Raw genomic sequence first — 22,420 nt, forward strand, 5'->3', positions numbered from 1 at the left:
CATACATAACAGACTGAAGAGAGAATCGCACTATCAGACAACATAGTATGTCCATACTATGTTTCAACATAAAGTGCGTTTACACTTCCATAAAGCACACTGTACAATTTCTGTACTTTCACATACAAATATTTAGGCACACTCTCACACAAACACGATATACATGAAACACAGGCATAGAAACACAAGTATGCAAGCGCACAATTACACCGACAATCATATGCCTTAAAAGTGTTTACTGAAGCCCACACATACACTCACACACAAACACACTCGCACAAAAACAATTGATTCTGTTTTCCTGCTGGTGTTAGGGCATATGAGGTGAAATCGATGACAGAGCTTTGTGGAATAAAGGCATCCTGGGCATGCTGCGCGTGTGTGTGTGTGCAAGACACAGAGGGCAAAGTGTGTGTGTGTGTGTGTGTGTGTGTGTGTGTGTGTGTGCAGTGTAACCACCAGAGAGGACTAGCTGGTCCTTAGAAGTACATCTCCCCTCTGATCCTAGGAAAAATCCACTAATCCCTACGCACACACACAGACACACACACAAACACACACAGACATACTGTAGGCAAACACAGAGAAAGAACGAATTAGACGATGAATACAGGTTAAATACGAATTCATATACCAAAAGCAAATATCAGTCACATATGGAACAGATGTGATTGAGAGAAAATAGAGGAAAAACGAAAGAGAATATGAGCAGAGAAGATTTTGTTTGCCTTCGAACGATTACTGTCTCAATCTGCCTGTGTCTATCTACAGTATATCTCACATCCGCACACACACACACATACACACATATAGCATTTATCCCCTCATCAGTCATCATCTCGCTAATTAACTAACCAAACAACGATAGCACACAGTTCAAGACGACAGCTTTTTAATGAGGGAGATACTAATCACTTTGACCCCCTGTGTGTCAACATTCCCAGTGCTGAAAAATGCTGAAATGCTCAACTAAACACAGATTCAAGGGATCAAACTTCTGTGGAAAGGGCTTGCACAGATTTAAACGCTGTATTTTTTTAAAGATTTTTTTGCGTTGGCATTTTGCCTTTGCTTGGGGGTTATTGTGTTTGTGTGTGTGTGTGTGTGTTTGGGGGGGGGGGGGGGGACATTGGATGTTGCAGTCATATAGTATGCTCCTTGCAGTTATATGGTATATATAAACTATAACTTCAAACACTGTATTAACATTTTGGCTGAATGTAAGTTACAAGCAATGGTGTGCAATTAGTGAGCTGAGAGACACTAATTCATTTGTGTCTTCTCTTTTACGTTCAAGGAAGGGACTGCCATGAAAAGGGAAAATCCACATTAAACTACTAGGGTAAATGCTTCTTGTAAATTTGTTTTTTTGTTGTTTTTTTTTTACGATGTACAAGGGACTGTACCTGTATTGTCCAAGTTGAACCAGCTAAAGTGATTAGGCAACATGAAGCAGCTTCTTTATTGTGATAAGTGATGCCCAAGTCTGGTGTGGTTCTGGAGATTTAGCGGACATTGCCAGTATTCAGCACCATTGTTGAGAGCAGCAGCATATGCAGAAACAAGGGTGACAAAACATGCATTTTGTTGCACTGTGTGACGCCGCTCTGTCGTCCCTCCTACAAAATTTCCATCACCATTGTCTCTATTTCCTTTATAATTAGGTTGACAAGTATGTCGTTTTGAGAGAACACTGTGTAAAACGTGTCCTGCCGTGCTGTTTCCTTTGTCACTGTGCTATTGTTTTTTAAATCTAATTGTGACTCCACCAAAAGACTGTTCATAAAAGCGATTTTTTTGGTAAACATCTGGTTGTGGTTTGTTCTTCTCCGGCACATACGGAGTCATGTCTTCTTCATTTATGGAGGAATGTGAATACGTATGAGATGAACTGTGTGGTATAGCAACAGCCACTTTGCCTGAACAGACAGAAGAAGAAGTAGAAAATGTGAAAGGAAAACATTACGCTGGAGAAACTATTCGACTGTGTCTATAGGAACCTCGTTGTAAAAACGCCACAGCAAGACTCTTTCTTTATTTGATTTTTGTGCCCATAATCTCCTTGTTCTACTCTCCTCCTGTCCATGATCCAGAAATCAGTTAAGGTCTGTCATGTTTAAGGATATTCCAATCAGTAAAATGCATATCAGAGGAGAAGTAAAGAGCCTGCAGTGGGGAAGTGTGTCCTATATGTCTTTTCGTGGAAAACATGACATAATAATATACAGTACCAGTCAAAAGTGAATGGGAAGGTGTGTCCAAACATTTGACTGGTACTGTACATTGCATGCAGTATACTGGAATACATACAAAGAACGTCTGCACAGAAAATCTATGTCATGTCTGTAGCTACATGATGTAACTGTAAAAAGATGATTTACCAAGCTTTTTTACTCTTAATTAACCAAAAGGTTTCTCCTTTTCATGTCCTCCTCTTTTCCTTTCAAAGTGCGTTGTGTAGGAGGGTCCATTTAAGTTTGGCCCATTATCTTAGGGACTCTTTGACTGTTTATTAATATCTGTGCTTGAGTACCTGTGTCAAAAACCAATTATATACTCGTCTAGCACATGTCTCACATGTCTGTTGTGCTCTTTCAGCCATAAACATGGTTAATTGTCTATCAGTATCATTTTCGTTCAGTCACAGTCTATGACACAGTAGAGCTATAATAGGTTTAGGAGGAGCAGACTGATCAGTTTCTGTGCTTCAGGGAGTCAAAGAAACATTTTAGTTGTGAGAGTCCCATACAGTATAACACTACACTTGAAAAATCTGCTGATGATTGGATTAAATCGTTTTATAGCTAATTCCGCACAGGAATATATTTTATAATTCCATAATGGTTGGGTTGATCTCATCTTTTCACATCTTATATTTTAGGTCTTCTGCCATGGAAGGAAATTAATAGGAGAGAAGGTGATAACAGAGACATACAGTATTCAATTCAAAAGTATATTAAGTTTTACAGCACCAGTCAAAGGTTTGGACACACTTTCTCATTCAAGGGAATGGGAGGCTGTGTCCAAATTGAGCAAATGAGGTTGGAGGTTAACAGAGATATATCTGGGACAACTGTGCTGGGCTTTGTATTATAAATGTGCCTGGAACAATGAAATGTTGAAAAGATGATAATCAAAGTAGGAGCTGTGACTCAAATGTAAAATGTAACAGAATTGGAAGAAGACTTGGCAATGTGAATTAATCAATGCCGGATGTCACAGCCATCCACGACCACAGTTTCAGCTAGTTTGTCTGCAGACTAGTAGTCTCATCACAAAGTGAGAGTCATGTACGGTTATGTGAGACTACAAGCTCAGTGACAGGTGATACAGCAAGGATGCCCAATCTAATTTGGCAAATGCATGTTGCCTTGAGTCCCCAATCCTTGCATCTCTCCCTTTTGGAAGAGCTGTGGAGCAAGAAAGAGATGCAAGCGAAGGAATATTTCCCCCTTCCCCTCTGCCTACTGTTATCCATCTCTTTACGGCCTCTCTCTTTCTCCTCTTTCTTTTTTTTTTCCACCATCCCTCCTCTCTCTTTGTGACTCTCGCCCATCCTCTCACCGTGTCCCTCCATCTCCTCAGCAGTTTATCATAATCACATCACCTCAGTGTGATGGAGCACACTTAAGGCTTATTATATGTAACACACACACAAACATGCGCACATTCACACACACGGGAATGAGATCCACTTAAGCCTTATTACATGTCTGACTGTGCTTCTAACATGGGAGATTATCCATGGGACTGTATGCTAGGGCAGAGGGCAAGAGCTGCTGGTAGGACAGACACACACACGCACACGCACGCACACGAACACACACACACACACACACACACACAGGTGGACACAGTGTACAATACTGGGAATAAATGACAGAATAGAATAGAGTAGGAGCTGCTGCAATATTAAAAAATAAGCCAAGGGAAGAAAGTGAAAGAGGATATGATGCCATAGAAAAGGAAAAGGTGTTTTATTTCCTCCACTATCTTTCTGTAACAGTACCACACACAGACACATACATGTATGCGCAGAGACACACAAACACACACAACCACAGTGGGGGTATTGTACAACAAAGACAGAGACAAAGTGTCTGTAGGGGGAACCAAAGAGGCCACCTCATCACTCCTGTGTGTGTGTCTTTGTGTGTCTCTGCTTAATACACACCCATGTAAGAGACAGCAAAAGAGTGTGTACAGGGTCTGTGTGTCTGCATGTACTGTGAAGAAGTATGTGTACATGGCAGAGAGAAATAATGTGAGCAGGATGTCGGTGGGGTATTTATTTCCCTCTGTGTGACCATGTGTGTGTGTGTGTGTGTGTGTTTCTCATCAGGTAGCGGGACCAGGTGCAGTGCAGTCTAGCCACTTCCTCTTTTCCTTCAGTGTCCTTAGATGACCTCAGGAATAATAGTACATAAAACAATACACAACTGTGGTTCTGTTGATAATATTTCTTTTTCATTATCTTAACAAATAAATAAGAGCTGTTTTAAAAAATTGGTCAAAGTATTCTGTTAAAAAGACATTATCAGATCAATCAAATGTTAAACAAGATGAATCAGATAAATACACGTGTTTAATCTTGTAGTGTTCATTTCTGAGGACATGCACAAACAACACTCTCGAGGAATGCAGGACACGCAAAGTAGCCATGATGAGCATGCAAACGCATTGTTAATAGTACATTTATCAGTGGTTTTATTTGGTATCATGCGCTTTGATGGAACAGAAAAATCATTTAATTTAACATTATGTGCAAATGATCTGAAAAAAATATTCAAGCCTGATGTGAAAAGGCCTTTACGCAATCTAACTATGGTGTTGAGAGAAGTCTGTTGACATGTGCCAATTATGGTGTTCAGTGCATTTTAGATTTTCTTGGAGTTAATGTGTGACTGAAATACTGAACAATGTAAGCAAAGTTGCCCAGTATTGGACTCCAACATGTCCTTGATAGTTCTCACCTCACAGGAGTACATTGTTATGGTAATGCTATATCCAGGCACAGTGTTGTGTGCTGGGATGTTCTTTGGATAGAATGATAAATTTGCACATCTGTCATTTGTCAGCCTGAAATCCCTAAAGTCAGTGAAATGATGAGGCAGAGATGGGATGCAGATATGCATGCTTAGTCTAGATCAGGGGTTGTAAACCTATTTTCAGCCAGCGAACCAAAAAGAAATTTGTTTCCTGAGATAGGAACTCGAGAAAAACATATTGCCGCTTATGTGGGAAACCATATATGTGACCTCTTAAAGCACACCTGAGAGCCATTTTGGGTACCACCCTTCAATTTGAGAAACCGGGATCTAGTCTAGTTTTATGCTTTTTCTTTCATTTCCTTCCTCAACCTTCTGTCCCTACTCAGTCACCGTTTCGTTCTCTCACTTCTCATTTTCTATGTTTTCTTCTCTCCTTGGATCAGTCATGAATATTCATGAGGTTGTTATTTGCATTGCTGGCTCCTGAAAGAGACTGAGTACACAAAGGTGACAGCCATCAACCTCAGGAGGCGGCGGCGTTGAGAGATGAGAGAGCGCGGATGAGGAGGAAAGGAATAAGCAGAGATGATAGAAAAAAGAATCAGAGGGAAATCGAAGAAAAAGTGAAACGAGACAAACAAATGACAGAATACCAAATAAAACCAAAGCCCAACAAGTCCTATTAAAGTATTTGCATTCTAACCTCAATGTGAACTGCTCCGTGTTTGAATCTGTCTTCATGTAGATGCCAAACGCCACCGTCTTGCCGAGCCGAACCGGGCTGGGTGGCACCAGAACCTCCACATTTTCATCCAGTCTTAATCTCTCACCTTTGGCTGAAACCGGGCCCATGGTCATTAACACAGAACCAGCTTTTTGCATGTCCTGAAGACCCCCATCTACAAGGGGGCTCCACTGCCCTCCGAGGCCCATGCCCAGGCCTCCAAGAGGCCCGATGTTTGCACTCTGGCTTCTCCATGGCTCGTTAACAATGGAGGGACACTCTTGACCAGCACCTTCCACTGGTATAATTGAGTAATACACAACCACTGATGGCAAAGTCACGTCAGGAGGTCTCTTTCTCACTTGCAGAGGTGTAAACCAAGCTGGGGGAATCTCCAAACGGACAACACAGATGCCAGATGGTCCCACAAGTCGGCAGCCAGCCGAGGGTGCTGCTTCATTGGTGTCACGGATGGCTACAGCTCTGACACATGGGAGGAGGGCTGGAGGAGGTGGGTCTGGCTCATCCCAGCGTCTCCCTACCAGATAAAACAGTACCTGGAGACAAAAAAGAAATGCATATAATGTAATAATAGGTACATCTATGATACATATGATGCATCTTTTTTTAAACAGTGAAAGACAGCTATACTCATTCATATAAACACCCTGCAAAATGTCAAAATGTTAATGTAAAACATGTTTATAGTGATAGGTTTCTGCATTTACACTCGTGAGTACTGCTGCACTAATCAACATTTTAAATAAACAATGGATCAAATTACTATGTGTAATGTGAAAGGTGTCGCTTGTAGTGATGAACCCAATTATCACCCAGCTCTGCCATTCCTGTCAGCTCTACAGAGCATTTTATATTCTTTCAGCTCATTGTTTTGGTTTTCCAGCCTGCAATATTACTGTTTTGGTTAACTCATGACTTACTGCTCTCATCAACCCTGTTTTAGCAGAAGCAGGCAGCTGTTTTTAGTGAAAAAGTTCTGATATGCCACCTGCTTGACACCAAACCACTGACAAAGGAAGCAGCTAGCTGCACAGCGGAGCATGAGGCTACTAAAGAGTCAGATATATCTCTCGGGAGTTGGAGGAGACCAAAACAGAGATGAAAACAGTTTGCTAACATGTTCACCACATCTACTTTATAAGGCGATAACAAATCAGTGTGTGTGTGTGTGCGTTTATAACTTGTTAATATTAACATAATGTCAATAAAGATCCAAAGTAAAACATAAAACTGCCAGTACCTGTATCCAGGGGCGTGCTGACCCCACTTTGGGCACCACCACTTGACCTTTGACCTTCCAGTTCAGAGTCACCTGGTTGGCTGTCAGCAGCACATGCGGTGGCGGGCCCTGAAGCAGCTCCACTGGGATGGGCTGCTCAGCGCTCAGGTTTCCGTAGCTGCAATTGACGCTCGGCAGGGATTGTGGGGCGGCAACCCCCGGTTCCAGCTGGTGGAGAAAGAAGGGCTCAGTACGAGATGATAGGCTGCCGTTTCGCATAACCTCCTGATTGGCTTCTCGCAGGAAGAAGGCGGAGTCAGCACCGCTAAGCTGGCATTGGACGGGGAGGTAGGTGGGGAGGGACGCAGAGAAACGAGCCTGGGAGGAGTCTGGTCCTCCTCCTGGTCCACCTCCTGCCGCTCCTGCTCGGCTGTCGGATACTGTGACGAAGAGGAGGTAGGTGAAGAGAGGAAAGAGGAAAAAAAAATAACAGAAAGATTAAAAAAAAAAAAAAACCAAAAGGGAAAATAAGAAAGAAGATAGGGGAGAGGAAAAACAGGAGAAAAAGATGAACTGCATTATAATTATAGAAATCACAGTCAAAACTTGTTATGCTTACAGAGTCATTTACAACTGAAATTCAAAACAGCTATCCATCTATTAAAGTCAACAAATAAGAAACTCATTGACTTGTGAAATGCATTTTTATTATATACACACACTGATGTAAATGCATACACGCGTGTCAGCTTTCACATAAATTCACACATATATTACATCCTGGAGAAGAAATGAGCATAAACACATTAGCTCTAAGTCATGTAAAAAAGAGTGATAGACTCAGCATCACACATGGCTCTACATTAATGTATCACTGTTTTTTTATCCCCATTTGAAAGGCATTACAACGGCATATATCAAAAATGACTTATTGCTCTTCGGCACTGTATTTCCATATATTTCCATTCAGTTTGTATTCATTTCCTGGTGTATTTACTAGACATTGCAGAAAGATTGGGAGTTTGGAGCCTGGGATTATCTGGGTTTTTGGTGCTGTGTTTCTTTTCAAAAGAGGACAAGGGGTTACAGTGAGCGTGCTGGGATGGGAAGGATTTTTGATCCCCACCCCTCTTCCTCCGTCAGTCAGTGTTTGTTATTCGTCTGCTGTTTGCCTTGTCAGCATTATATTGAACAAGGCACTAAACCAGCTCACTTATTGTAAACTATTTGAATATGTGTGTTAGCTAAATGCTAACATGCACCACAATGAATTATATATCTGTCAGTATAGATCAGGAGAAGCTTGGTTCTTTTATGGCTAAGGTTTAGGGTTCGGTTACCAAATGTATGTGCTTATTGTCCTTTAAAGGCACTCAGAACTTATTTTCTCAGTCAGTTAATTACTCTGAGTAACGGGATCCATCATGTACATGAACACACAATTTTATGCCAAAGTTGTTTTACTTTCACATTTTTTATTTTTGTATTTTTTTCTCAGTGCTCTTGTCACTGGTTTGAAGTGGGTGGGACTTTGAAAAAGTACCTCTGTGCGCCAATCAGTATTCAGCAACATTTGAGTCAGAATTCACAGTTGGTGGTTTGTTTTGCTGCTGTCAATCATTTTGAGCTTTAAAGTTTTAAATATCTTAAGAGGTTTTTTTTTCTTTAAAAAAAAACTTTTACTGTTGCTTATTCAGTCTTGAATATTTACTGTTATAGACAAATACTTAAGATTTGAAGACAAGTTTTCAGGGGTGGGTTTATCCCAAAAAGAAAAGGTCTGTTTCAGTCAAACTGCTGTGAAGTTAAGTTATGGTTTGTTAGCTGTGTGGTCTGTGATTCACAAGTAGCAGTTACTACCCACCAAATGTTTCCGCATCGCACATTCTGTAGAAAATAATTTACAAAAGATTATACGGTTTCTGCTATAAAAAATATCCAATGAGCAAAAGTATAAAATTGTGCATTTTTCTGTACAAAAATAAATGGAAAGATTTCCATTTTTACACACCAAGACACCCATGCTGGCACAAACAAAACAGACACATACAGCAGTTTGTGTGTAAATGTGTGTGTGTGTACGTGTGTGTGTGTGTGTACGTGTGTGTGTGTGTGTGTGTGTGTGTGTGACTGTGTATCCTTGTGTGCTAGGGTAGCGGAGTGTGAAAATATAATGAGGGTGGGACAGCGTAGCGCTGTCTGGGGCAAGTCATACCGAGGCGACTTCACAAAAAAAATAATAGCAGAGAAATAAAGTGATACCTCAGTGCAACATGAATAAGCAAGCTGGTTTGGTTATGGTGCGTGGGCACGTAGGGATACATTTGGAGTGAGAGAGACAGGCAGAGGAAAAGGGAAAGAAAGAAAGAGAGAGAGAGAGAGAGAGAGAGGGAAGACGATGTGGAAACAGAATAAGAGAGAAGCAACAGAATAAAGGAGAGCGAGGCAGAGGAGAATGAGAAACAAAAAAGAGTGAGACAGAGAGAGAAAAATAAGGGGAGAAGTGGGGGAAAATTGTGCACACACAGAACAGTGTGACAGACTGGAGATACTGGCATTTTTATGATATGCAGGATGACTGCATACACTTCTTTTCCCTTAAGAAGCAAACTTTTTGAGGAGATAGATATGACCGCCTGCGCCAACAATAAAAACCACTGTCAATAAAGCATCACAATGAAATGTTGAAGTGCCTGCTGATATGGGAACTGTAAAAACTGAGACAAAGAAGAGGAAAATAAATTTTAAAATTAAATTAAATTAAAAAGAGATTATTTCTTAAAATTCATTTGATGTGAAAGATTTTTCTTTCGTATATATATTAGCCTAAAATACACCGCTTATGTTGCTTGATCTGTCATTTAATGACATAAAACAGCCTCTAAAGGTGATATAAAAATCATTAGTGCCAACTTCATGTATCATTAGAGGTCAACATTATGCACATTCATGCCTGCAGTATCAGTGTCAAAGGAGGTTAGGACTAGCTCGGAGCCTGTCATCCAGAGAGGTTGAGTCACATGCAAAAGAGGCTGGTTGAAATGTAGCCAGAGCGACTTTCCAAATGCAATTTATAATCATCCATCAGTGACTGACACATAGGTCATGTGGTCAAAACACATCAGCACATTAGCTACAGTAAGCTTCAGGGTTTGTTTGTTTGGTTTTTTTTTTTACCCATTTTTCCCTCATCATTATGGGTGTCCTTGAGGTGCAAAGGCCTGCATGTGTGTCTGTGTGTGAGCGTGTGTCCACAGGAGTCTTGTGAAGCATATGTCCCAATCCCGGACAGGGACCTCAAACAGCTGACGCACATACACACACACACACACACGCACAGAGCTTTCTCATGCAGGCAAAGGTTGACCCTTGGAAGGAATCAGTAACATTGTATGAAATATCAGAAAGAACTAAACAGATCAGAATATTTTGTTTAATCTCTCAGTCTTGGTCTCTTGTAATGTTAGTAATCTGAAAATTCAAGGTTCTATTTTTGTCAATTTTCTGGACAGCATCATCCTTAATTTAAATATAAAGTAAAGTCAATGCAACTGTTAGCACCCTTTATCTTTTGTGATTACACATTATTAGCTGTAAATATCATTTTGAGATCACTCCCAGCTCAATGGGTGGCGCTATACTACCAGTCCAAGATAGGCCTCCTAACACTGGTATGTCATTGGCTAACATTAAACCTGGCATGGTCCAGATTCCCTGGCATCATTACCTTGGCAACCACCAACCACAACAGGAGTCCATACCCGCTGTGTCCTGCTGCACAGTGCGTCTGTGTATGTGTCTACAGTATGTGCAAGTGTTTTTAAGTGTCTGTGTGCATGTGGATATGTGAGCGCTCGAGTGGGTCATTTATGCACATGCATGGTTGTGTGTGAGTGTGTGTGTGTTTTTGTATGATATGTAAAAGTTTATATATGTGTACTTGTGTATATGTGATCATGATTGAGACAAAGTATATAAATATACTGTACATGTGTGTGTCTTCATGTGTGTGTGTGTTTGTTTGTGTGGAAAAATTGGACAGGAATAAAGCCAGATGTACAGAGATTTGACAAGGCCCATCTGTGATCCTTTTCCCCCTCCCAAAAAGATGCCCATCCTGCTCAATTTCCAAGTACACACACACACACACACACACACACACACACACACACACACACTCACACACACACACACACACAGCCAATAATCAAAACACAGTGAAGCGTGTAGGACAGGAAGAAAGAGAAAAGAAAAACGACAACGAGAAGCAAAGCCAGATGGGTACAAGTGAGAAGGAGAGATACTGAGACGTGATAATGGTATCAGTGCTGCTTGACATTGTGTTGGTTAAATATTGACTCTGATTTTTACATTTCATTAGAGATAGGAACACACACACACACACACAGGATTAGGGCTTTCTCAGCCTGGGTATCTGTCTGTGTGTGTGTTTAGACAAACTCAGTGAAAGACACAAATAGGTTCACACACACATAGTGTAGCAACTCCATAGCAACTTTTCAGTATACTTTCAGTTTAATTTTCAGCAGGTGCTGTATTGGCATGGTTTAGCGTTGACATGTTTTGCCCAACCAGAAGGTGTCAAAATGCTCCAGAATGTTATTCATAATTTACTGTTACTCCCAATTTCCCTTAATGTATGACAACCATCAACAGACTACTTCTCCCTCCACCCCCTCCATCTGTTTGGTCCTCAATGTCAGTCCTCCTATTTCTCTTGCTTACGTGTTTTTATTCTTTAAGCTTTAAGGTCGAAGCATGCATCTATGCTGCATTAGCACCTGAGGTGAGTTTTGGTTATGTTTTACCATACAAGCAACACAAAATGAATGCTTACCTTTCAATTTATACAAACAACAATTTCTAAAAATGTGTGTGAGCTGAGAAAAACTATTCCAAGCATGCAGTTAGAAGGCATACTGGGTGCAGAAAAAAAGTGGTTTCAGTGGAACTTAGAATTTAGAAATTAATCACTTATTCCGTATGATATAAAATACTTGGTTGCTGCTGTTGTTTATCATTCTAAAATTTGAGGTCAGTGGCATGATACAATAGTTTTAAAAGGGTGTTTTTTTTTAGCTGCATTGATTCCAGAAGCCGCTATGTGGGCATAGCCTCTCACAACATCAAATGCTTTGAGTATGGGAAAACAACAATATGCATGCTGAAAGCCTTTGGCAATAAAAGCAGGTGGTATAAACTTTATGCCAAGTGGGGCTGATTGCCTGTTGCCCCATTGCTATTTGATTGGCTATTTTTGCTGAGTAACTTGTTGTGATTCGCTTGTAATTAGTGGATAGCAGAAGTTGCATTTCTCTTGGGAAAGTCTTTTTTTGATGTAAGGCACTTGGTGCATGTAATTTCCTTTGTTGTAAAGCACTATGAGCTGCATTTTTTTTTTTTTGTATGAAAGGTGCTATACAAATAAAGTTAATATATTATTAAAATATTATTACTTCAGGAGGGATATGAAGCGAGAGAGGGAGAGAGAGAGTGAGAGAGAGAGGGAGGTAAAGACAGACGGAAAGTTTTATAGACAAGAGTTGGTGTGTGATTTGGACTGGTGGAAGGACTGGTTGAGGAGAAGATATAACGGTGAAAGAGGATGAAGAGGATGAGAGAGGGATGGAGTTTCTATTTCTGAGCAGAGCATTCATCACAAGCATAGAGTTTATTTTTGTGGTCTTTCTATCTCTCGTTTTCCCCACCCCTCACTCCTCTCTGTCGCTCTCTCTCTACCTCCTATCATGGGTCTTGTCTATATGGTAACCCTAGATTTGCGAAACTCTTGCACATGCACACTTGATTCAGCGCAGTAGCTAGATCTACCGGCAGCTGCTTCAAATTATTCTTGTCTCGCCAAGTTTGAAGTGCATCTGCATTCATACGAAGATAATCATGTGACACTGCTGTCGTTAAGGTCTGGTTAGGTTTAGGCACAAAAACCACTTGGTTAGGGTTAGGAAAAGATCATGGTTTGTGTTAAAATGATCACTTGAAACATGGTGTTGGTTAAAGTTACTACAACCTTCGTCGTCATGGCAGCAATACACGCTATAACAATCATAGTTAAAGTTTTTAAAAAACTGTACCGACTTGCAGTTGGAAACGTGACACTCAATCAAGGTTGGAAGTGGGAAGCAAACAGCGGTCTCCTGTTGTCCACTAAGTCCACTTTTTTGCAAGTTAGTTACAAATCTCGCAAGAGTTGCGCAAATCTAGGGTTACCATCTTGACAGGAGCCCTATCTTGCAGTATCCCTCCTTACTTCCTCCTGGTGTTAATGTTACAAACTGTTTAAATGTTAAAGGAGAACTTCTGTTAGTTTATTATTCATGTGCATTATTATCAGCCTGTGAAAACAGTTGTATAATGTCAAGTCCTGGAAAATAATCCCTGATGATGTCATAGTGATGTCATCAGACATCATCAGGGGTTGAGTTTGAGCTTGAAGACTACAAAAAACCTGGGGGCTTTCTTGGATAAATATGGAGTTTGGAAGACATGGTCATTCTGCAGGCATGAAAGCTCTAGCAAAGACATGCTCTTGGTTGCATTATGGGAAATGCAGTACACCGTGTTTTTTTTTTGTTTTTTTTTGGAGTTTGACCGATATGAGACTATCTATAGTTTGAACTCATGATTCTGTTATAGAGGCCTCAAATCCCCAAATTTCTATACTTTTTACTTTTTCAGCCAGTCTTCTAAAATGTGCTGTATTCCTGGTATGATATATATACAGTATATAAATACAGATGGGTGCCAATTAGTTGTACAGGGGCTAGAGAGAATAAGCAGAACAATATTATGAAATCCAGTGCAATAGTACTGCAAGAAACAAGCTATAAGCAAACTTATAATGCAGGGATATTCAATTAAAATTCAAAGAGGTCCAGTTAGCGAAAATTTCCTTAAGTAAAGGTCTGGAACATCATAATGTCTAACTTGCACTATGATTCAGTGTCAGTGTGTTATATACATTTCATATCTTAACAGTCTCAACCATTTGTATAATAAATAATCTCAACACATTTTAACAATTGAACAGCTTTAACACCTCCTTTTCTCTTTCTTTCCTCTTACATCCCACTCCCTCACTTTCTCTTGTTCAGTGAGAGAAGTGAGCTTTAGCTTGTCCTGTCAGGATTTTAAATCTGAAACGTGTTAGGATTCTGGTGGATCGATCATATTGGGCACTTAGAATGTTTATTTTCTGTGCCCCTCAGTTCAGATTTGAGTGGGTACGTTTGCTCAAAAGCTTTGGCGCTTCACAATCGCCACAGTCTCGGAACATATGAGACATACTGGTTATGAACTGCCCGTGGGAAGACTGAGCATGTAAGAGTCTGTCTGTCCTGTCCTACTCTTTGTGAAAAGTGAAATTACTTTTCTCTGACTTGCTTTTTTCTCTGACTGTTGTCTCTCGTCTCGTCTCTTCCCTGTGTGTGCGTCACTCACTCATTGACTCCAGTCACAATACTTATTGGAATGCACAGATTTGATTGGCTACGTAGCATCACGTGAGATGGTTTACAATGCATGCCATTGGTCTGTGAGTTTCCTAGGAAGGTAAACCAGTGCCGTAAAGGCTAGAAAAGCTGTGCTGGTTAAAATAGAAACACTCTGTCAAAATTGAGTAATTCTTTTACTTAATTTATCAGTAATCTGGGTCCGGATAGGATGGCATCTGGGTCCGGACCCAGACCGTGATCCGCCTATTAGTGACCTTGGTTGTGATGGATACATATGGTAAGACTGAGACAACGAGTTGGCAGTTCAGCTCATTTTGGAGCCTGTGATATAGATGTATTGTATTAAAATTGAAGCTGTTATTTCGTCCACCTGAAACTTTGTGTTTCAGTCTCGTGACCTCAGTGTTTTGTTTTTGTTGAAAGTGTAGTACATGTTATCAAAGAATATAACTGCTGACATGTTTCAAAAAATGAGTTCTGTTTTGGACCATTTCCCCCACCATTTGGGAAGAGATTTGTCCTCTTTGAAGTTCTTTTCGTCATTTCATGTTGCTTCAAAAACTCATATATCAAAGTACTGACTGCCAGACCTCTTTAATCGCTGACTAATGCTGCTAATTGGAATTCATCCTAACCTGACAAACCTTTGTAGGACTTTTTGTAATTGTGAATAAGTTGCCTCCGAATTCGTCCTTGTGCATAAGGTGTTTACAGAATTTTGTCTACCCCTTGTAGAATAATTCCCAAAACCCTCCGACACACACATGCACACACCACTTGTTGATCGATGTCCCTGTCATTGGGTCAGTGGAGTCACATTTCCCCAGATATGGTCCGACTACCATCTCTCCCCTCTGCCACTAACCCCCCCCCCGCCCAACTTGCTTCGAGCCAATATCCCTCTTTCTCTATTTATCTGTCTGCCACTTTTTCTCCATTTTCTTTCTCTATACCTCCTTATATTAGCTTTCTTCTTCTCTGTTTGTCTGTACCCTCTCTGTTCCTTCTGTTCTGTTTCCCTCCGTCTTTGTCATTGCGCCTTTCCGTAGGTGTAATTTAACGGGGAGACATGTCGCCACTCATAAATTCATATAAATCATCTGCCTCATCAGTTGACCGTGTCACATGTCTGTTACAAGTTTTAAACAGAATTTCCAGAAAATTGACAAAAGAATATTTGAATTAATGTGCATGTCCATCCACAGCTGTTATGCAAATATTTGGGGTTTGGTCATTGAGATAAACAGCTGGTGGTGCAAATTTTCCAGTCGGGAGCCATTGAAGTATCGCAGAAGAAGAGGGCACAACAAGATGATGTCATCAAAAGAGCGCCAGTCAAACCTCAGATGGTGAAAAACTATGTATAAAAAACATGATGGAAATATGCCATTTATGCTTGTTTCATGCATTAATTTGAGGTGTTACAGTGTCAACATTGCTCTTGATGTTTTTGTCTTCTGCTTTTCAGGGGAGTGGAAGCTTCACTGGACAGTCAGATGCTTCATGTATGTCATTATTTATTCGCTTAGTCTGCTTCCATTGCACTCTGTCCTATTTTCCTTTTATTAATACACCAAATTTTCACTGCAGCCAACCATTAAAACTGTTTTTGAATTTCCTCTCAGATTTTTTATGCGCAAATTGAAAATGTGAATTTAAAAAAGCGGATAGAAATGCACCTCATGAGAGAAAGAAAGACTCCGGTGTCTCTGGTGGAAACGTCACATTTGTTCCCACTTTTAACACTTTTCCCACAAGCAGACCAATAAATTATTCAGGGAGAACATTTCACAGGTTCAGTCATTAGAGCTTACATATTTAATTTGTCTAATATCTTCAACATAAAAATGGGATCTGAATGAAATTTAAGATTCTGTGGAATTGTTCTTGCACCTCTTAAATCAGTTCTTAAGCAAAAAAAAAAAAAAAAAAAAGCTTTTTATCTTTTATTTTTGCTTTGTATTTTGAGAGTTTGTAGACAAAACTCAGAATCTTCATTGTTTGCATGCTCTCAAATTCATCCAGTGTTTATTTTGGTGTAATTTTTTTAAGTAGTTGATTTTTCATGTATTTCAAGAGTATTTCTTTTATTTTTAAAAAAATCAATTTATTATTTATATATATTTTTGCATTACACACAAACCATGAGACAAGAAACAAGGTTATCATTTATTCCAGATTAATTACAAATTTTTAGTAATTCATATATTTAATCACTTAAATCAACCATCAATCATCAAAATGGCTTTTTTAAAGGTTTCTTTTCTTCCAACAGATGAACACATCTACTGTGAGACAGACGTACAGCTGACAGGACCCTTTCTCAATACACTGTTCAAGTCAGCGTGTCATCTTGAATGTCAAAGGATTACTTATAGTACACACAGTGTATTTGGCACATGAATAGTAACCCATAAGAACACACTGTTCCCTTTGGTAAAGACTACAATAATAGTTGCCTCTCTCAGTAGATGTCTCCTCCAAAGGGTGAAATTAAATAGACTGTATGCCTTTCCACCTTTCTCTCTTTTGACATTATGATTTGTCTCTCCCTTTCTCCATCCTTTTCTCTTGTCTATCATCCAACCTCAACCTTTTCCCAATATCCTCTTTGTTGCATTTCCTTTCCTTTCACCTTGAGAAGTAGGGGATAGAAGATGGCGAGATGGATTGACTGAAATATCCAATGACGTAATGGTGGGAGGAGGACTTTGGGTAATGTGGAGGTGAATTTTGTGACTGTGATTCATGCCAGTGTGCAAGTGTGAAGGTGTGTGGGGGGGAGGGGAGGGGGGTCATTGCACTCTGTCTCTCTGAGTGTGTGTGAGTATGTTGGTGGCAGCAGATGCAGGGAGGTGTGAAGAGCAATTTCAAATGGTCACCATACCACTGAGAGACAGAGACGGAGAGAAGGAAAGGAAAGACTCTCAGGAAGGAAGTCAAGCTGCACAGACGGAAATGGAGAGGCAGCATGCAGGAAATGCTAAACTCATACTGGCACACACATACATATATCCTAATGCACAAACCCAACTGCCTCAAACCATGGGTGTATTAAGAAAAATTGGATACTGTGTTCCTCAGGAGGGATTTGGCTATGCAAGACTTGGACTAAATTGTGATAACATAAAGAGTAATTTTGGAATGTGTGCCATGCTCAACAAATTGTCTTCATTATGTATTTTGTTCAGTTTTGTTCAGCAAAAAAATGATAACAGTGAGAAAAATAGAGAGCATAGTGTTCTTTCCTTCAGTGAGTTATTATTTTTTCTTGCACATTTGCCCTGAGTATAGTTGATGCAGCTGATACAGAAGCTGATAAATTGACTATTCATTTTGATTGTTATTTTGAGCACTTAAGAAGTTATCAAAGCATAATATGCAAATATTGAGTCAGCATTTGCTCCTGCAGTGCTTCAAACCAAACCAAGTAGAGGAATTGTTCAAGTCAAACAGAGTTGTGAAGAAAAGCTTCTATGTGTGTCTGGCCAGGATCTCCTGGCTATGAATATGAGGAAGGGATAAATCCATTGGGCCTTGGTTCCTTTCAATTCTATCCTTCAGTGGTCCACAACCAGACAGCCAACTTGTAAAAGCTGCTTATAAAGAGGCTAAAGGACCCGCCGCCTCAACTGACTTAATGGACCAATAGGAACTAAGTAGCTAGGGAGAGGAGAGGAGTAGTTTACGGACACAAGAAGAGGGAAGCAAGAAGAGTAGAGACGAGGAAGGAAGGAAACATAAAGAGGAGAGAGAGGAAACCATAAGCCATAAGTGCTTTTTTATATATTTCAAGTTAGTGATGAGTGAAAATGAGCATGTCTGTCTATCTATATGTGTGTGTGTAAGTGTGTGTGCATCCATGTGCATTAACTAGCATCATGCTTGGCCCTGAGATAAAGACAGAGACATAAAGAGGAGAGGCGAAATGACTCAAACGCGGAAAGTGAAAGGAACTGAAAAACAGAGTCAGTTAGCTAGTTAGCGGAATTCAATTCAGACAACTCGAAAGCACGAACTGACAGATTGCAGAGGAGAAAAAGCAGAGAAGAAAGGAAGTCTCAGCAAGGTTTGAGGGACAAGTACTTCAGGTTTGTGTTTGGGGGTCATGGTTAGAAGTATCTGTAAGTCCTCGGTGAAAAATATCCAAGGACTTCAACTCTTTAAAACACTGCAATGAATATTCATTATGGGATGTTGCCATCAAGCTGACAGCATTAATTCCGTAAGGATAGTAATGATTAGAAAAGACACTTAACAGGACATCAAGGCACACTAGACAGAAATTGCCCACACACATAAAAATGCACAGACACACACAAACACACTTGTATTTTTCTCTGTGTGTAAGACATATAGAAAAGTGACCATATGCAGTTCTGGTGGATTTATATATATCTACAGCCGACTTTTAAGTTGGTCTGTGGAGGTCTGACTGCTAGTGATGCTGTAGAGCAACATTTTGATGAGCATCCTGCCAACTGCAGACAGTATGGTTATCCTTATCCATGGTTGGTGGAGGTAAAAAAGTAGTGTGCATCAACAAAAGAGAAGAAGAAGACAGCGAGCTGATGTAAGCAAAGTTGGTTTCAAACCTGACTTTGAGGATACACAGGATGCAATTTGTTACAACAAAACAAAGAAACAAAGAAAAAAAAAACATTGTTTACAATGAAAGCTACACAGGTTACCTTTAAAGTAAATACATCAATAATGTTACATCCTGCTACAGTGCAGACTGTCTAATTGCAGTCCATTGATTTCCACTCAGACAAAATGCCACCACTCCTTAAGGCTGTTATTATAAAGCTTTATTTAAAGGTTGAGGAACACTTAACTGTTGTCTTAACATGGCTGAAGCGACTTTATCATGATAAAAGTACATCATTTCTTCCTCTGAATGTGCCTGCAACAATCTGCAGTTCCTTTGTTCCAGACATTCTGTAAGAATCATGGGCTTTATTCAAGTGAGGATTGCGAATCTGAATACGATATTTGTACAAATAGTGGGGTTTTACAAATATTTAGTTCACACAAATATTAAGAAAAACATTTGTTCTCAGGAAGAAAAAGAACCAAACGTCAAATAACACCACACAAGTTGGGACTCGTAGCATAGCAAGGTTATATTGCTGTCTCTGTCTCTGCTCCGCTGTCTGTCTCTGTGTCATAGATGTATAAATAGCTGCAGGTCCTTGTGTCTGGTAGAACTGGACTTTGGCTGAGTGGTCAGCAGACTTGTCCATGATCAGGGTTTGAGACCCAGTGTAGGAACCCTACTTTTTACTTATTTTAACACTTTAATATCCTAAAATTAGAAGTGTAACAAAAACAAAAACAGGATTGTTATGCCTATTTCCACTTTTATTCAAATACAAATACAAATACAAATAATTTTGCTGCCTCAACAAATAAAGATACAAATACAAATACAGGGTTTTCTGCACATCCCTAGTGAGGATGGGCCCTGTCAATGAATAAGAACTATCCCTATTCCATTATATACATACATATATAGCCATCTTACCATTTGCTATTTCAAATAATCAAATGTAGACTCAGAGAAAATTGCATGAAGACTCAAAGCAAAGTGATAACAGCTAAAATAACTTAGCAAGTATTTCCGTTCCTCTAGTTTTCTATCTCATCTCTTTGATTATGGTCACAAATAAAATTTTGACAAAGGTTGAAACATTCAAAACAACAGTGTTTTTTGTTTGCTCAAAGTCTATCTACCAGACAGTGTGGGATGGTTCTTTGCCTCGGCCATTGTTTGGTCATCACAATTAAGAATTCCTGTTGCTTGCATTGCTAGGTAACATCTAGCCTAGCTTACAGCTGATAGCAAGAAAGAGTCAGTAAGTTAGTGCATTCATTCAGAGCAGCAAACAAATATGAATGACAGAAGTATTAAAATGTCTGTTACATAAGGGATAATACCCCAAAAAGTTGTACGTTCCAAGATTGTAACAGATGATGCCAAATGTACAACTTGGCCACTTGCAATCAAATCAAAAACATCAGTAGTTAATTGACTTGTATTATTACTTTTTGTGTTGCTTTTCTGTTTTAAATATCATGACAGAAATGTCATGAAATGAATGCATGTAACAAGGCTCTAAATTTTTACCATCTGGGCAAATTTTTAAATTGAGGTGCGTCACAGACACAAAGAGACATTTCACTGATTGCCCTCAAATCCTCCACTTGATCTATAAAAACAGAAAATCGTTCTGCATTTTGCTATACGATATATAGCACTCTCTCTAACGTACAGGCTGCCTCTCTCTCTGCCCCCAACCTCTTTCACACACACAGACTCTCTATTGCTATTTTTCTTTCCCTCTCACACTCTTACCTGTGACTATGTTCTGTGTGTTTTTGGCCTCTGTCTTTTCATTTGCAGTTTTCCCTCAGACCCGCAGGCTAACATATTTGACAAAGTTAATGTTATTTCTACTGTGAGTTGATTTGGTCATCCAGATTCATGCAAATATCAAAATTATATTTGCATGGTTCTCACTCAGCAGCTATTTAAAATTTATGGATTTTAGTGGTTACACAAATAACCCAAGCTCTTTGGTCATGTCTCACTGTAGCTGCCATTATTTTGAGTTAATTCTGCCACCAGAGTTTAATACTGGTTGCAGTCATTTAGAACTACAAACACTGCAACACCTTAGGGCTGTCAAAAAATGACATTCAATTATTCCTTCTAAAAAAACACATAGGCTCAACCCATTCAAATCTCTATTTTTGCGCATCATGTCCATAAGAGGGCAAACCATTACAACAAGCGACATAACTACTCGTATAGGTTTATTTATTTCAACATAAACATCTTTTAAAAGATCTACGTACCTACACATTATAAAATAAACAAATAAAATAATGTCCTATATCATAAATTTAAAGACCGTACACCTCTCTCTCTCTGCAATGGTGTTCACACCAAAGGCAAAGCAAATGTTTGCACGATGAGATTGCATACAAATTCATTGCAAAGACGCGAATAGACGCAAATTCGCGTCATTTACGTCACCCGGCGCGAATAGATGCAAATCACATAAATGATGCAAATATGCAAAATTTGCGCTGTGAAGCTTCACTGCGCTGGCTCCAATTGTCTGGGTGAGAACTAGTCAGTGCCTGCTGTTGCTCGCCGGCTGTTTGTGGCGAATAAACATAAATGATCCTGCAGCCAAACTCATAGGCGTGATGTGAAAAAGATAAATGTTTCCACGTACAAACTCAAAAATTCACTTCACGTTTGATGTGAACACAACATTAGAGTGAGAACTAATAACACACTGTCTCTCGGAGCGAGATCAAATGAATGATTCGTAATTGATATGTTATTCGATAGCCTGTTTTTTATATAGGTTAGGTAAAATTAATACTAGTTATGAAAATATAAGTATATATCATATATATAAGTATCCAAACAGGGCTTTTTCGAATGCTCAGAGTGCAAATCACTCTCTCTGCAGCCGAGTTGGGTTGTGATCTCTCTACCGTCATTACCACGCAGTTGTTGTTGAATTATTCGCTGGTTTCAGCTTGACCTACATTTCTTTTTCTATCAGTGAAAATGATGTTGTGTGACTCTTGTCTATCATGCGGTGCATTCAGTGCAGCGGCCCAGGCCCATGCAAGAACTCCCGAGACAGACAGTCGCTGTAGTGCTGCTTTTTTTTTCACGATCAAATATTAATTTTCACAATAGAATGTTTTTTACAATGCGATTATATAATCGAATATTTGTTGACAGCCCTAAAAAACTTGTGTCGTAGGTGTCTGGTTAAACTGTCCTGTTGCTATAGAAATTCATCCACACCTACCAGCCAATGAGAAGTGGCCATGGTATAAACATTTGTATATGTTCAGACCCTGAGGGGGGTCCTTCAAGAATCCCAATATTTTTAGAGTGAGAGATTAGATTAGTTTATTGACAAGACCAGATACTATAGCT

At 39.6% G+C, this 22,420-nt stretch overlaps 1 protein-coding gene across 1 annotated transcript in view; it reads right to left on the reverse strand.

Moving 5' to 3' along the window:
* LOC121903796 (transmembrane protein 132D-like) overlaps nucleotides 1-22,420 on the reverse strand; it is a 140,477-nt gene that overhangs the window by 38,192 nt on the left and 79,865 nt on the right. The window contains exons 3-4 of the mRNA XM_042421180.1: nucleotides 6,977-7,395; nucleotides 5,695-6,272 (exon numbers count right to left, since the gene is read on the reverse strand). Of these exons, the coding sequence (XP_042277114.1) occupies nucleotides 5,695-6,272; nucleotides 6,977-7,395 (997 nt within the window). The remainder of the gene's footprint in view (nucleotides 1-5,694; nucleotides 6,273-6,976; nucleotides 7,396-22,420) is intronic.

This window comes from Thunnus maccoyii, chromosome 9 (genome assembly GCF_910596095.1).
Source record: "Thunnus maccoyii chromosome 9, fThuMac1.1, whole genome shotgun sequence".
Lineage (NCBI taxonomy): Eukaryota > Metazoa > Chordata > Actinopteri > Scombriformes > Scombridae > Thunnus > Thunnus maccoyii.